Source organism: Euprymna scolopes, chromosome 8 (assembly GCF_053919585.1).
Source record: "Euprymna scolopes isolate OS-2025 chromosome 8, ASM5391958v1, whole genome shotgun sequence".
Classification (NCBI taxonomy): domain Eukaryota; kingdom Metazoa; phylum Mollusca; class Cephalopoda; order Sepiida; family Sepiolidae; genus Euprymna; species Euprymna scolopes.
Window position 1 is genome coordinate 119233558 of NC_136489.1, and position 15483 is coordinate 119249040.

A 15483-nucleotide genomic window follows, 5' to 3' on the forward strand; every position below is an offset into this window, starting at 1 on the left:
GAAATATAACTCTTGGGACTTGCACCAGGCGAAGATGGCAGATTTTTGGGGTTCACATCCCCAGCAGAATCCTGAGGTCGATCTGGGTCCACGTTCCCGGTAAAATCTTAAGGCCGATCTAGGTCTGCATTCTCAGCAGAATCCTGAGGTCGATCTGGATCCATGTTCCCAATAAAATCTTAAGACCTATCTAGGGCTACATTCTCAGTAGAACCCTGAGGTCGATCTGGATCCATGTTCCCAATAAAATCTTAAGACCGATCTAGGGCTACATTCTCAGTAGAATCCTGAGGTCGATCTGGATCCATGTTCCCAATAAAATCTTAAGACCGATCTAGGGCTACATTCTCAGTAGAATCCTGAGGTCGATCTGGATCCAAGTTCCCAATAAAATCTTAAGACCGATCTAGGGCTACATTCTCAGTAGAACCCTGAGGTCGATCTGGATCCATGTTCCCAATAAAATCTTAAGACCGATCTAGGGCTACATTCTCAGTACAATCCTGAGGTCGATCTGGGTCCAAGTTCCCAATAAAATCTTAAGACCGATCTAGGGCTACATTCTCAGTAGAATCCTGAGGTCGATCTGGATCCATGTTCCCAATAAAATCTTAAGACCGATCTAGGGCTACATTCTCAGCAGAATCCTGAGGTCGATCTGGATCCATGTTCCCAATAAAATCTTAAGACCGATCTAGGGCTACATTCTCAGTAGAATCCTGAGGTCGATCTGGATCCATGTTCCCAATAAAATCTTAAGACCGATCTAGGGCTACATTCTCAGTAGAATCCTGAGGTCGATCTGGATCCATGTTCCCAATAAAATCTTAAGACCGATCTAGGGCTACATTCTCAGTAGAATCCTGAGGTCGATCTGGGCCCAAGTTCCCAATAAAATCTTAAGACCGATCTAGGGCTACATTCTCAGTACAATCCTGAGGTCGATCTAGGTCCAAGTTCCCAATAAAATCTTAAGACCGATCTAGGGCTACATTCTCAGTAGAATCCTTAGGTCGATCTGGATCCATGTTCCCAATAAAATCTTAAGACCGATCTAGGGCTACATTCTTAGTAGAATCCTGAGGTCGATCTGGATCCATGTTCCCAATAAAATATTAAGACCGATCTAGGGCTACATTCTCAGTAGAATCCTGAGGTCGATCTGGGTCCTCATTCCCATTAAAAGCTTAAGGTCGATCTAGGTTTACGTTCTCAGTAGAATCCTGAGGTCGATCTGGGCATGGATTTTCACCAGGATCCTGACATTGTGGAAAACAAGCCAAATGTTTCAACGCTACTGAATCCTCCCGACCATCATGATGTTGAACTCACGTATGTAGGCTTGTCTTCGAGGAGTTCCACTACCTCAATAATAGGGCCATACTTGCTCCTGCCACAAAATCATTTTAATAACACTTTTCTAGGTTCACAGAGCCACACAGGCAATGCAGTGCCAGTGGAAGAGTGCCGTTCAAAATTGAACAACCGTTCGTGAGGGGTGGCATTATTGGTTGTGCATAGTAAAGAGTGAATAGCATGTAAAACATTCTGTAGAACGTCATGCCAAGCGTTAATGGGTAACCGTTGACATTCCAAAGCTAATAAGATAGTGTTCCATATAATTCCATTATAGCGTTTACATTGGCTGTTACCTCTTGCGTTATAAACAGTAGGGTTACTGGATCCAAGTCGGAGCAGAAATTGCTTGAATTCTCCCAACATAAACGAAGTTCTCTGATTGGAATGAATAACTGAGAGATGTCTGAAGATAGAGAAAATAGTCATTAGGTACTGTGTCGTGATTTGAGAAGAGCAATCACGACAAGGGAAAGCGAAAGGAAATCGACTATATTCGTCGACAACAGTAAGTATGTAATGGCAACCTGACGAGGATACCGGAAGAGGTCCTTTGTAATTAACAGAAAGACGTTGAAACGAGGCAGTAGAAAGGATAAGAATATGATTAGAGGAACTAAGGAATTGGGTTTTTTTATTTTATTTATTATTTAGGATATTCAGAAATCACGCGCCAGATTTCATCGATCGAAAATGGCATATTTTGTGACCTTACAAAATGCCAAAAGTGTTGTACTCCAGGATGTATTAAAGAATTATGAATTGATTTTAGTTCCTCCAAGAAAGAAATAACAAGGAACCACATATTCGGGATAACGTATCAGCGGCAACATTTTCATTCCCAGGACGGTGTTTTAGATCATATGAAAAGGGAAAAAGTTCCATTTTCCACCATATAATTTTATTGTTTTTAATCTTTCCGCGATTAGCAGGTTTAAACATAAAAGATACGGATCGCTGAGCCGTAATAATAGTGAAATGTTTCCCAGGAATGAGGTCTCTCCATTTATGAACACATTCTATTATGACATATGCTCCTTTTTCGGCTATATGAAGTCACGTTTCAGAGGGGGTCAACGACCGAGAAAAGAATGCTACAGGTTTATTTTGAGGTTGTATGTAGAGGCAGCCTTTAAAAAACAGACTTCAAAAAACATTCTATCTCTATATCAGAAAATCTAAGCCTACACACATTCCTTTTTACCTTGTGCATTCATTATCAAGTGCCCAAACAGGTTTGGTTATCTAACATGGACGTTTGAAAAAAAAAATAAATAAATAAAAAAATAAATAAATAAAAGGATCATTCAAAGTGTTATACTCTCACACTTTAAGCATTATTTTCATTTTCAAATACATATCAGCACTAATGTTCGTTGTTGCACAAAATGTTCCTTTTATCTATAATATAAATCTTACCTGTCTGTTTAAATGTATGTATGTATGTACGTATGTATGTCTGCCTGAAATTTTCGACAGAGGCAACGGATTTTCACAAGATCTATATCGCTTTGAAGCTCGACCCTTCGGACGACAAATATCGAAAAATTGGGTACAAACATCAATTCCTTTATCCTCAAGTTGGCACTTTTCTACAGTGAGAGGTCGCTTTTTTCGCTAATATTTTCGAAAGTCATCCCCTCTTTTCGATTGTCTAGCCTTAATTTAAACCTACGTCACTTCTGGTTTGGCGATGGGTGCAATAGTAAAGACGTCACTTTTTTTTACTTTCTTTTCCTCTTTCGTGGTACGGTTTCGAGCCTGCCTGCATCCTACCACATTTTTTTTCTTTTTTTTTTTTGCTCAACACACACCTCCAAACACCCGGGAAACGCCGGGCACACATGCTAGCCTATAATATAAATCTCACCTGCCTGTTTAAATGTATGCATGTATATATGTATGTTTGTATGTCTCACAAAAACTTTCAACAGAGGCGACAGATTTTCATGAGATTGGTATCGTTTTGAAGCTCGACCCTTCGGACGCCAAATATCGAAAAATTGTCTAAAAATATTAATTCTTTCACTCTCAAGTGAGCACTTTTCGATTGTCTAGCCTTAATTTAAACCTACGTCACTTCTGGTTTGGCAATGGGTGCAATAGTAAAGACGTCACTTTTTTTTTACTTTCTTTTCCTCTTTCGCGGTACGGGTTCGAGCCTGCCTGCCTCCTACCACTTTTTTTCTCTCTCTTTTTGCCCAACACACCTCCAAACACTCGGGCGAGGCCGGGCACTCAGGCTAGTCTATATATATAAAAGGCAAAACGCACGCAAGAGTTTTTGTATGTCCAAGAAAGGCTTTTTTTTCAAGGGATTCTCGGGGGGGGGGTACTATCGCTTAGAAATTCTTATATATACCCTGTAGATCATAATATGTACGAATTGTGAACGCGCATCGCGGCTAGATTCATTTACATTGAGTTTTCACAATTCTTGCTATTTCAGCCTCTCTTGTGTTGATGCGGCTTTTTCGTATAAAATCAAAACTGGTGAAACTAAGGCACGGTTTTTGGCCTACGGGCCGGTAGGGTCCAGGAAACAATAGACGTTTGGTCAATGTCGGTTTTCACCGTCATATCAGACAATTGCTTTCATTTGGACACTTCCCTAATAAGCGGGGGAGCTGGTTTTCCCCAACACGTTGGGGAAACAAAACCAGACAAAGTTGGGTAAAAAAAAAAAACTAAAAAAAACTATCCCGCAGTAAAATTAAGTGCAGATTTGACCTCATTAAAAATGCACTTAAAAACTGTCTCACAGAAATTGTTAACTGCGGAATAGCGTGATGTTTGACCTCAATTTGAACTCATTCACTTTTTAATTGGTAAATGTAACACCTTATATTGTTTCTGTTGCCATAGTGCAAGTGTATATCGCCAGCTTATTGGCCTCAAGGCTCCGGGTTCGAGCCTACCTGCCACTAACACCACTTTTTTTTTTCTTTTACACCTACAAAAGATTTTTTTTCCATTTTTAAAATCGCTGTTTTTTTTGCTTTGTTTTTTTTTTAGGAAGTTTTACATTGCTCTTTTATATTCAAACAGGGTTAAGTTTCCTTTTTGTTCTGCTTTACCCCCCCCCCTACAAACACCCGGACAACAATGGGTACTCCCACTAGTCTAATATATAAAAGGCAAATGGGTGCGAGCGTTTGTGTACGTCCATGAAAGGCTTTTTGGGTGAGGGTTCTCACTTCGGTTAGATTCTGGAGGAAGTTTTTGCATACTACTTAGATCATAATATCTCAGATTTGCAAATGGACAACGTCTCTATCATTTTTTTTTTTTTTTTGATCAGGTTTAAAAAAATTCTCCCGTTTCGAGTGTTTGTTTGTTTTTTTTTTTTTCAAATAAATAAAGCGAAACTAATAAATGCAACCGCCTGGCCTCCCGGTCTGGTAGCATTTGTTCTGTAATACATCCTTGGTCAATGTAGGAATGTAGGGGAAACTCTTCACAATGAGACAATTACTATTTATTTGGATATTGCCAGAGTGCCCCTTTTTTTTTGAGGGAGCTGGTTTTCCCCCACATTATAAACGACCTTGTGTCTAATTTGCTTTCGTGGGAAAGCAAATAAATACCATGACAGACAGCAAAAAGCTTAACTGGCCCTTGGCTAGGTTTAAAAGCAACTTTCATTTCTGCACCGACTCCTATGATTCTTAAGTTAATTACCAGCTCATTGAATTCACTGTCCTCTTTGGCTTAATGGTTAGCGAGGAAGACTAATTACCCTACATTTTCAAGTTCAATCCCACCACTCTCTCTATATATTTTTGTTTATTTCGTCCGGGCAAAAGCTAATTACCAACTCATTTAATTCACTAGCCTCTTTTCTTCCTTCGTGGTATGGGTTCAAGCCTGCCTGCCTACTATCACTTTTTTTTTAACACCTCTCTCCACCCGGGCTGCCTACTGTTGTCATCATCATGCAGTCCATCAGTCTTGACGATGACTAGTTGGGGCCTCAGTGCTTTATCCTTTGGTGTTGGCATAGTCCTCTTTCTGTGTGAAACATCCAATCACAGGCACTGCATATGCGGGTGCCAGAGTTGTGTCGTCTATAGTGTCTCAGCTCTAAGGCTTCTCCAATCTTTCTCTCTATTTCTTTCTTTACTTTGTGGAGACTGTTCCGCCAACCACTCCTTTCTTTGGCTTGTTCCTCCCAACTCTCGACATTGATGTTCATTGCCTTCAGGTGCCGCTTTGTTACATCTTTGTAGCGAAGCTTTTGACCTCCTATCTTGCAGGTTCCATTTTCCAGTTCCCCATAGAAGATCATCTTTGGAATTCGGTTGTCTTCCATTCAGGCAATATGCCCGGTCCATCGTGGTTGCATAGTAGCAAGGGTAGCTTCCATGCTATCTAGGTTTGCTCTCCTGAGAACTTCCGTGTTTGGTATGTAGTCACTCCATTTGATCTTCATGATCCTTCTCCAGTGTCTTTGTTGGACAGCTTCTAATCTCCTTATGTGTTCTTTATACAGTGTAGGTCTCTGCTGATTACAGCAGGGATGGCAGGACGATGGTTTTGTAGACTCTACACTTCATGCCTAGCCGGATACCAACCGAAGTAGGCACATATGCTCTGGATTCGACAGCTTATTTCTTTGTCAGTACAGTTATCAGTGCTTAAAGTGCTTCCAAGATATTTGAAGTTTTCAACAACTTTTAGCACCTTGCAGTTGATTATTATTATAAGCTCTTGCGGGTCGTTGTTATCTGGTGAGGGCTGATACATCACTTCAGTCTTCCCTATGTTGATTTGTAGGCCTATCTTCCTGGCTGTTTGAGAGAAGGTATCAACTATCCTTTGTATTTGAGCTTGATTGTGAGCTATCAGAGCAGTGTCGTCTATGAACAGTAGTTCTGTTATCAGCCCCTTCCTTGTCTTGGTCTTGGCCCTCAGTCTTGCAAGGTTGAACAGTTTCCCATCAGAGTGTGTGCGGATGAAGACACCTTCTTTGATGCTTCGATGCTTTGATGAAGCAGCATTAGGACGGTTGTCAGAAATAGGGTGAACCATGTTGGGGCAAGTACACACCCTTGTTTGGTGCCGTGGTTTACTTCCAAGAGTTCGCTTTCTAGGTTCTCTACTACAACTCTCCCTTTTGTTCCTTCAAATTGAAATTGTTTGATAATTCCCACAAAGTGATTGGGGCATCCAAACACTTTAAGGACCTTCCACAGCATTTTTTGGTCAACCATATCAAATGCTTTATGAAAGTCTACAAAGACTATGTAGAGCTCCCGGCACTGTTCAATGGCTTTTTCTTGAATCTGTCGTAAGCTGAAGATCATATCTATTGTAGATCTTTCATGCCTGAATCCACACTATGATTCGGTTAGGACCCTTTCCGCCAGTCTGGCTAGTCAGGCTTGCACCACTTTAGCCATTATTTTCCCGGCAATGGTCAGCAAGGATATACCTCGATAATTGCTGCAGTCTTTGTGATCACATTTGTTTTTGTAGATTGGGATAATCATGACATATTTGAATTCTTGTGGCAGCGTTTCTTGTTGCCAGCATTTTGCTATTAGTTGGTGAAGTTTTCTCATGAGTTGTTCTCCGTCGAACTTGTATACTTCAGCTGGTATGCCGTCAATTCCTGGAGATTTGTTCATTTTAGTTTTATCAATTGTTTCTCTTACTTCCCCAAGAGTTCAGGTCCATCTGCTGGGGGAAGACTATTATGTGGCTTAAAATCTCCTCATCCATATTGGATTCTACATTCAGTAGAGTGTCGAAGTACTCTTGCCATCTTTGAATTATCTGTTTGCCTTTTATTACTAATTCAAAGATGGCAAAAGTCAGCAATGAAAGAATTCATGAAACATTGAAATGCAGAAACCCCTATTTGTGACACCCATGGGTATTCATTTAAATTGATAGAGACGATTTCCAGCCTGATCACGTGAGAGGAGATATGCAAATAAAGAGAAAATCACTTTAACAATAAAAAAAAGTTATAAGAAAATTATAACAAAGAGTAAACATGACTACAACAAATATAAGAGAAACATTAAATTACAATTGCAATTATACTATAGACCAAATGAAAAATATAAGTCAATCTGAAAGAAATTATCACCAATTGCACTATAACAAAAACTAATTGGCTCATTTGGCATAATGGTTAGCATATTCACTAATGGGCAGGGGATTGGGGTTCAATCCTTGATCAACTCATATCAAAGACTACAAGGTAGCACTTGTTTCTATTTATTTGTCTCCCCACAAGGGAAGAGTTAGACAGAAGGTCGGTTTTTAGTATGGTTAAAATCCAGCTCCCCAAAAAGGAGCAATCTGGATAGAAACAAAAATAAAAATTGCCTCAGTCTAGAAGGATTTCTCCTCCACTGATCGAAGACAGAAAAGGTTAAGTGTAGTATCAGAATAGATACTACACTTTGCTCATAGCCAAAAAGGCCAAGAAAAGAAAAGTAGCACTTGTTTCCTTACTAATCACTTAATATTATAAACTGGAAATCAAGAGTAAGTGGAGATGGCACCCTTTACTACATATATGTGCAATATTCAATAAATACATATTTATAACAGAAAAAATAGATCTGTTTGAATTCCAGTATATTAAACCCAAGTAAGCCATAACAAATGATAATAAATCAATAATCAATTCAGGTATACTCCTTTCTGGGCATTATGGTTAGGAACAAAATGTCGTATCTCTTCTGATGTCAGTGAAGGAGAAGTCCTTCTTGACTAAAACAATTTCTATTTTTTTTTTTTTTTTTGTCCCAAATTAGAGTGTCCCTTTTTAGGGAGCTGAATTTTTCCCACATTAAAAACCGACCTTGTGTGTAACTTTGTCCTCGCAGGGAGACAAATAAATAGGAACTTGGGTAGATATATCCATTAGGTTAACGAGAATGATGTATTTTCAAATAAGTTTTCGCTATAATACCTTTAATTTACATATCATTTTAAACATATCATTTTAAACATATCATTTTAAACATATCATTCTAAACATATCATTTTAAACATATCATTCTAAACATATCATTTTAAACATATCATTTTAAACAGCGTTTTTCACTTTACCTAATCGTTTAAATTACAATCGTTTTTAAAACAAGTATCTCTTCTTTTCAGAACGTTGAATACAAGATGGGAAAAAAAGAAGCAAATTTGCACAATTTTCTTATTTCAATTCAATCTAGGCCGAAAAGCTGCTGAAACAGCTCGCAATATCAATGAAGTATTTGACCCAGAAACTACTACTGAACGTACAGCACAATGGTAGTTTAAGAAATTTTGTGGCGGTGACGAGAGTCTTGAAGATGATGAGCATAGTGGTTGAATATCCGATGTTGTCAAAACCAATCCACACGCAACTGTTCGAGAACTTGCTTCTGAATTAGACGTAATGTATATGATGATTTCTAACCACTTGAAAGAGATTAAAAAACTGATAAATATGTGCCTTACGAATTGAGCGACAACCAAAGAAACGCTGTTATGCAACAAAAACGACCTGTTTCTCGACCAGTTTGTTACTTGAGATGAAAAGTATGTTCTTTATGACAACCGGCGACATTCAGCTCAGTGGTTAGACGCCGATAAAGCTCCACGACACTTCTCGAAGCCAAAGTTGCACCAAAAGAAGGTAATGCTGTCTGTTTGGTGGTCTGCAACCGATCTCATCCTGTAATATTGTGACTCTTTGGCTGTGATCATGGCGTAGTATCCGTGTTAACTGTGGCAGGCAGGGCCAAAGGTCAAAACATTATTATTATTATTATTATTATTATTATTATTATTATTATTATTATTATTAATTGATTTGAGCGACGGTGGGTTACTGGATCGATTATTATAATTTGAAAAATAAACAATTAGATTTGGAAAAAGTGATTGACAGTTGAAATAATAAACAACTACGAGAAGAATGTGATTTTGGAAACTACAGGAAAACATAATTTTTTGGTTTGGATAAACAAATAATCAGATTTATGTTACATCAGCAGTTGGGGGTCTTAGACGCGCGATGAGATATAGATTTGGGGAGATTCTAGTTAGTCATTAGCTGAACATCAGAGAAATCGAATGACTCAAGGAGTTGGTCTCTATATGACGCAGAGAGCGGCGTTTGCTCAGAACTGTTTGTCTACAACTGTTTCGATATGTCCGCGTCAATCGTTTCCTGTTAGAAATGTTGCATAAATGTTAAAATATACACACTAGACGATCAACTAAATGATACGACGTATATACATGCACACATTTACACATACATGAATATACAGATAAAATATAAACCCACTATTCAACATGTACAATCCATTACAGTTTTGTGAATGCAGGCAAAATCATTACGGTTGAGAAATACTGTCAACAAATCGATGAAATGCATCAGAAACTTTGACAACAACACCCAGCATTAGTCAACAGAAAAGGCCCAATTCTCCTCCACGACAATGCCCGACCACATATAGCCGACCCTGTAGAAGTTGAACAAATTAGGCTATGAAACTCTGCCTCATCTGCCATACTTTCCAGACCTTTCACCAACTGACTACCATTTTCCAAACATCTCAACAACTTTCTGCATGAGAAATGCTTCAAAAACCTAAGCAATATCAAAAACGCCTGCAGCAACTTCATCGCCACCAGAATTCAAACATGGCCGGGAGTCTGTGGAAACAGCTCCCAGACCTGGTCGCCCCCCCCCCTTCTGCCATTGATGAGGGATCTGTCTGTCAAGTTGAGGCTGCCATTTTGGAAGATCGACGCATTACTATTCGCCAAATAGCCCAAGATGTCAAGATTAGTACAGGGTTTGTGGAAACTATCATTCATGACCATTTGCATATGCATAAGTTGTCTGCCATATGGATTCCCAGGTTGCTCACATCATTCCAGAAGCAAGAATGCGTCGAGTGCTCGAGGATAAATTTGGAGATGTGCCAAGAAGATGAGTCAAAGTTTTTCAAAAGACTGATTACACAGGATAAAACCTGGGTCCATCACTATGCAGTCAATGCAGTGGAAGCACTTTGATTCACCACCTCCAAAGAAGGCAAGGGTGCAGCCCTCCGCTGGCAAGGTCATGCTCACAGTCTTCTGGGACCAGGACGGAGTAGTGATGACAGATTTCCTGGCAAAGGGTACCACAATTACAGGAGCCTATTATGCTTCACTTTTGAGGAAATTAAGGGAAGCTATCAAAATCAAGAGGCGGGGCAAGATCAGCAAAGGTACCCTCCTCCTGCAGGACAACGCTCCGGTCCACAACTCGCATGTCACCAGATCAGAAGCACAGGCGTGTGGTTATGAAATCCTACCCCATCCTCCCTACTCTCCTGACCTTGCACCCTCTGACTTTCACCTCTTCCCAGCCATGAAGTTGTTTTTGAAAAGAAAGCATTTCCCAGATGATGCAGCCTTGATTTTTAAAGTCACGTCGTGGTTGGAGGACCAACCTGGGATGTTCTACAAAAACGGTCTCCAGAGCTGCATCAAACAATGGGAGAAATGCATAACTCTGGGTGGTTCCTATGTAGAGAAAGACTAATAACTGTGCCAAGTTTCGTTGCTCTACTGCTATGGGAAGTAGGTCAGGGGCATTACGTATTGCACACTCCTAGTACATGCTAAATGGACCCTCTAAAATTAGCTATTTTTTTTTATATATATATATATATGTATGTATTTTTTATTAATAGGTCAGAAAAACATGAAAGCAGAAATGAGTGTGAACTTTCCATACTGCACAGCTGTTATTCGGGAAGTAATGCGAATGTATCCAGTCGTACCCTTTGGAATCCCTCGTGCCACAATTTGTGATACAACTTTGGGTAAAGGTTGATTATTTAGTATTTGATGACGTTCTTGAGATATTTTTTTTACGTTTCAAGCCGTTTTCTTCATTTTAGTCATGGCCAATTGCATGTGTCTTTTACTGGCCTTTGCACTCTCCATGCTTCTTCAGGTGCCTTTTGCTATAGTTAGTAATCGCCATCGTCGTCGTCGTCCTCATTGTCGTCGTCGTAGAAGGTGAAACGTCCAGTAAGAAACACATGCAAATGGTCATGACTAAAATGAAGAAAATGGTTTGAAACGTAAAAAAAAAAAAAAAATATCTCATCTTAGAAACGTCGTTGTCGTCGTCATCATCATCAAAACCGCCACAATCATCATCATCATCATCATCATCATCATCATCATCATTTCTTTAACGTCTGTTTTACATGCTGACATGTGTTGGACGGCTTTTAGAAATTGGCTTACAAACTAAGCTATCTCTCAACTCTGCCGTTATCACTTCCTCCCATATTTTCCATGATCTTCCCCTTCCAGCTTTCCCTGCTACTTCAACTCTCCTGCATACTTACTCAAGCAGTGCAAGCACTCTCAATCATTGTTTAAATGTGACCAAACCAACGAAATCTCCTGTTTTGCTCACTATACTGTCCAGATTTCATCCTCCTCTGAGGCCGTGATTAAAAGTTGGTACACACCTGATATTTCAAATGCAGGACCTGGAATTGTGAGAAAGGGAAGAATTAGCTGTGTCTTGAAATTTCGATGCTGAGAATTCAGAAGAAGGAGAAGAATAATAATCTGCAAAACTTATCTTTAAATCTAGAAATTTTAATCCGACCCTCTTTCATCAGGGGTAGGCTATTCTCGTTTGATGTTTCATGCCTTTTCGATATTTAGTATCAATGATTATTTTGTAATTTAAACTAAATGTTTATCTTCCGTGTAATAGGAGTAAGTTATCTCATTTAATTAGTACTTTTCACTGACGTCATATCAGAAATGGAAACGAGGCTTCACCCCTTTTTTTATCTTCTGAGTATTTCAAACTGACTCTCTTTATTTAATCAACTGGGGTAGAATGTTATCATTCCACGTCCCATGATTGTTGATCAAGAAATAGACTAGAGGGAATTCTTCTAAGAGGTTTTGAATTCAATACCGTGTGAAGAATATTTTTAAAAAGGTGATCTTGCAACATTTATTAAGTTATTATATATCTCTCTCTCTCTCTCTCTCTCTCTATATATATATATATATATATATATATATATATATATATATATATATATATATATATATATATATATATATATATATATAAATAAACTCTCCCATTGTATCCCACTGCATGAGGTTTAGGCAACTAAGTTGTCCAAAATCCACACAGATGATTTGTTTATAGTGGTGAAGGCTTTGTGTAGGACCATCCACACTTTTTGGAACCGTTCCCATGGATAGAGCAGACAGGAGACCTCATGTCTTAACGAAGGTTGAGGGTTCATCTCTAAAAGTGCTCCCAGGAACTAACTGTAAATTTCTATGTCTCTGCACAATATATACAACATTTAGTATTCCCAAATGGTCACCCATTTCGTACTGGCTAGGCTGATCGTTGTTTAACTTTGCTGAATTAGCAAGAACCGGTGTGTCAACGTAATTATGCTGTATAAATGATTATATATATATATATATATATATATATATATATATATATATATATATATATATATATATATATTAGAATTTTCAGAATGTGAGATAATATAATTATATTATATATATATATACATATATATATATAATATATACTAATATTTTAATTATATTATATATATATATATATATATATATATATATATATATAATATATAATTATATTATCTCACATTCTGAAAATTCTAATGAATATATATATATATATATATATATATATATATATATATATATATATATATATATATATATATATATATAATATAACCCTACCCCCTCTTCTCCGGGGGCCGGGCCGCATCCGTCGCTATCCTGGTTCACTGGAGTATACTTGTGACGTACTTCTGTTCGTGCTCGTCGCTCCCAGCTCACAGGACCATAGATGCAATCCAGCAGGGCTACATTCTTACTTGTCTAGTGGTGGACCCCTCAAGGGTGACCAAACTCTCACTAGTCACTGGAAAATATCTTCTGCTGCTCAGGACACGCGAAATGTGCATGACCCTAAGTCCGTGTGGCAACATTGTCGATTTCGGCCGTCACTCTGGCTTTGTGCTGGATCCAGTCTGTCTCCTCCATCATCTGGCGTCAAGGGATATCTGAAACAAACTGCATCTTCATTCAGGCCGGCAAGCGAGAAACAAGGAAAAACTCTGGGACATTTTTATATAACGAAACAAAATAATTATTCATAAATCGTTTTACACTTGTTTAGTCGAGTTCTTTGATTCAAGCTTCATGATGCAGGTTATATACTTAAGTTCCACTAATCAATTTCCCAGCTAAAAACAAGAGCTTTTCAACTTAGCTCTTATGAGGTTTCGCCCCCCAACCCTGGCGGGGTGAGAGCGATGTGTACGTCTCGATGCCAATTAGGAAAATGGACTCTGGAATCCGGCCCCTAACTCCAAAAAGTCAATCGTTTTTATCAAATCAGAAATTCCCCCCTCTGCCTTTTTGGAGTTATTCTTCTCTTTTCCATTATCTTATTCTTTTCTTTCTCTCGTGAACTCATTATTTTATTCTTTTCATTTTCTCTTTCTTTTCTCTCTTCTTCGTCTTTCATGACCATATCTCTTCTTAGATTCAATTTATTTATTTATCTGTCCAACCAACCCATCACTGGCTGGTGATCTGGCAGTTAAACACAACACCTCCCAGACACCAAAACAGACCTTTTGAACCCAAGTCATTGTATCTTTCAACAAAACATTGTTTCTTTAATAATTTGAATTGTTGTTCTAACCTAAACCAGAAAACGACCCTGTATTGCTTTTTCTGCCTACTCGAGAATCTCATTATCATATTTATTTATTTATTTATTTCCCATCGAAATATTCACTATTTCTTCTCATTGAAATATTTACTCTTTTCTGTGGACAGGAATCTTATAAACATCTGTTTTTCCTCTCCCATCTTCTCTTCCTCTATTTGAAAAGCAAGATCATCTGGTGTCGCCAGGGATCTCGTCATATATATATATATATATATATATATATATATATATATATATATATATAGGCATGCATAAGTAATTAGTTTCAACATTACTTTTTCATTTATTTTTCTCTATCTTTTATCTTTTTAGGAGGATATGATATTCCAAAAGGAACTCAGGTTGTGTTCAACCTTTGGGACTTACATCATGATCCGCAGAAATGGGATAATCCTTCTGATTTCAATCCGGAGCGTTTCCTTGATGGATCTGGTAAACTTGCTGGCAAGCCCACGTCATTTTTGCCCTTCATGGCTGGCCGTAGAGTGTGTCTTGGAGAAACCTTTTCCAAACCGGAAATGCTCATCATAGTCGTTTCCGTTTTCCAGAAGTTCAATATATCAAGCCCCCCTGGCGAGATTCCTCCAGTAGATGGGCTCATATCGACTGCTGGTTACAGGTCACCCCCATACAACATTTTACTTGAAGAGCGATATTAAACCGGGATCATAAAATAATGCAGATGAGGATGTATCAGTATATATATTGTTTTTGCTTTTTTGGACTATTGTCCTCATCAACGTTTGATACTGATGCTGCCTTTCGGCCTTCTTCAGGAACACATGTATGGTTGTGTATTGTATTATTTGCATTATGCGAACTACTGTTCTCATCTTGGATGTTATTTTCACAACATTTTGATTGATGTAATCCCCGACCTTCTTCAAGTGCATCTTGTCCAACTCAATAATCTCTATGTCAAACTCAACTCAGTAGTCTGTATGGAATTTCAAACATTTTATTGGTGAAAGGTGCGTGGTTAAAAGAGCTGTATGAACAATGATGATATTTTGGTCAAAATAAAGTGTGAGAAAATGCTTGGACAATGGAATTGTTCTTTCTTTCTTTTTTATTTTTATTTTTTTCGTGATACTGACTTTTAAGAAGTTGTGTATATAGCCTATTGTAAATAATCAAATATGTGACAATATATACTATGTATATAAAACGTATGCAGTAATGTGTTCATTTATATTTGTTGTTTTGTTTTATGGCATATCAACAGTTTTCGGGGCATTTAATGCTGAATCCAAAAACTTTTTCCAAAGTTTTTATGCTTCTATTTTTTTATATCTTCAAATATTTATTCATGGTGTTTAGTTTGGTTGTTTTTTTTTTGTTTT

General features: G+C 38.1%; 1 protein-coding gene across 2 annotated transcripts in view; it reads left to right on the forward strand.

Moving 5' to 3' along the window:
* LOC145283743 (cytochrome P450 2B1-like) overlaps positions 1 to 15180 on the forward strand; it is a 369384-nt gene extending 354204 nt beyond the window's left edge. Inside the window, exons 11-12 of one of the 2 annotated variants that reach the window (XM_080132805.1) lie at positions 11052 to 11183; positions 14453 to 15180. In XM_080132805.1, coding sequence (XP_079988931.1) covers positions 11052 to 11183; positions 14453 to 14799 — 479 coding nt within the window. In that variant the 3' untranslated portion in view covers positions 14800 to 15180. The remainder of the gene's footprint in view (positions 1 to 11051; positions 11184 to 14452) is intronic. The other variant, XM_080132807.1, reaches the window with a different exon arrangement.
* Positions 15181 to 15483: the final 303 nt, after the last annotated feature.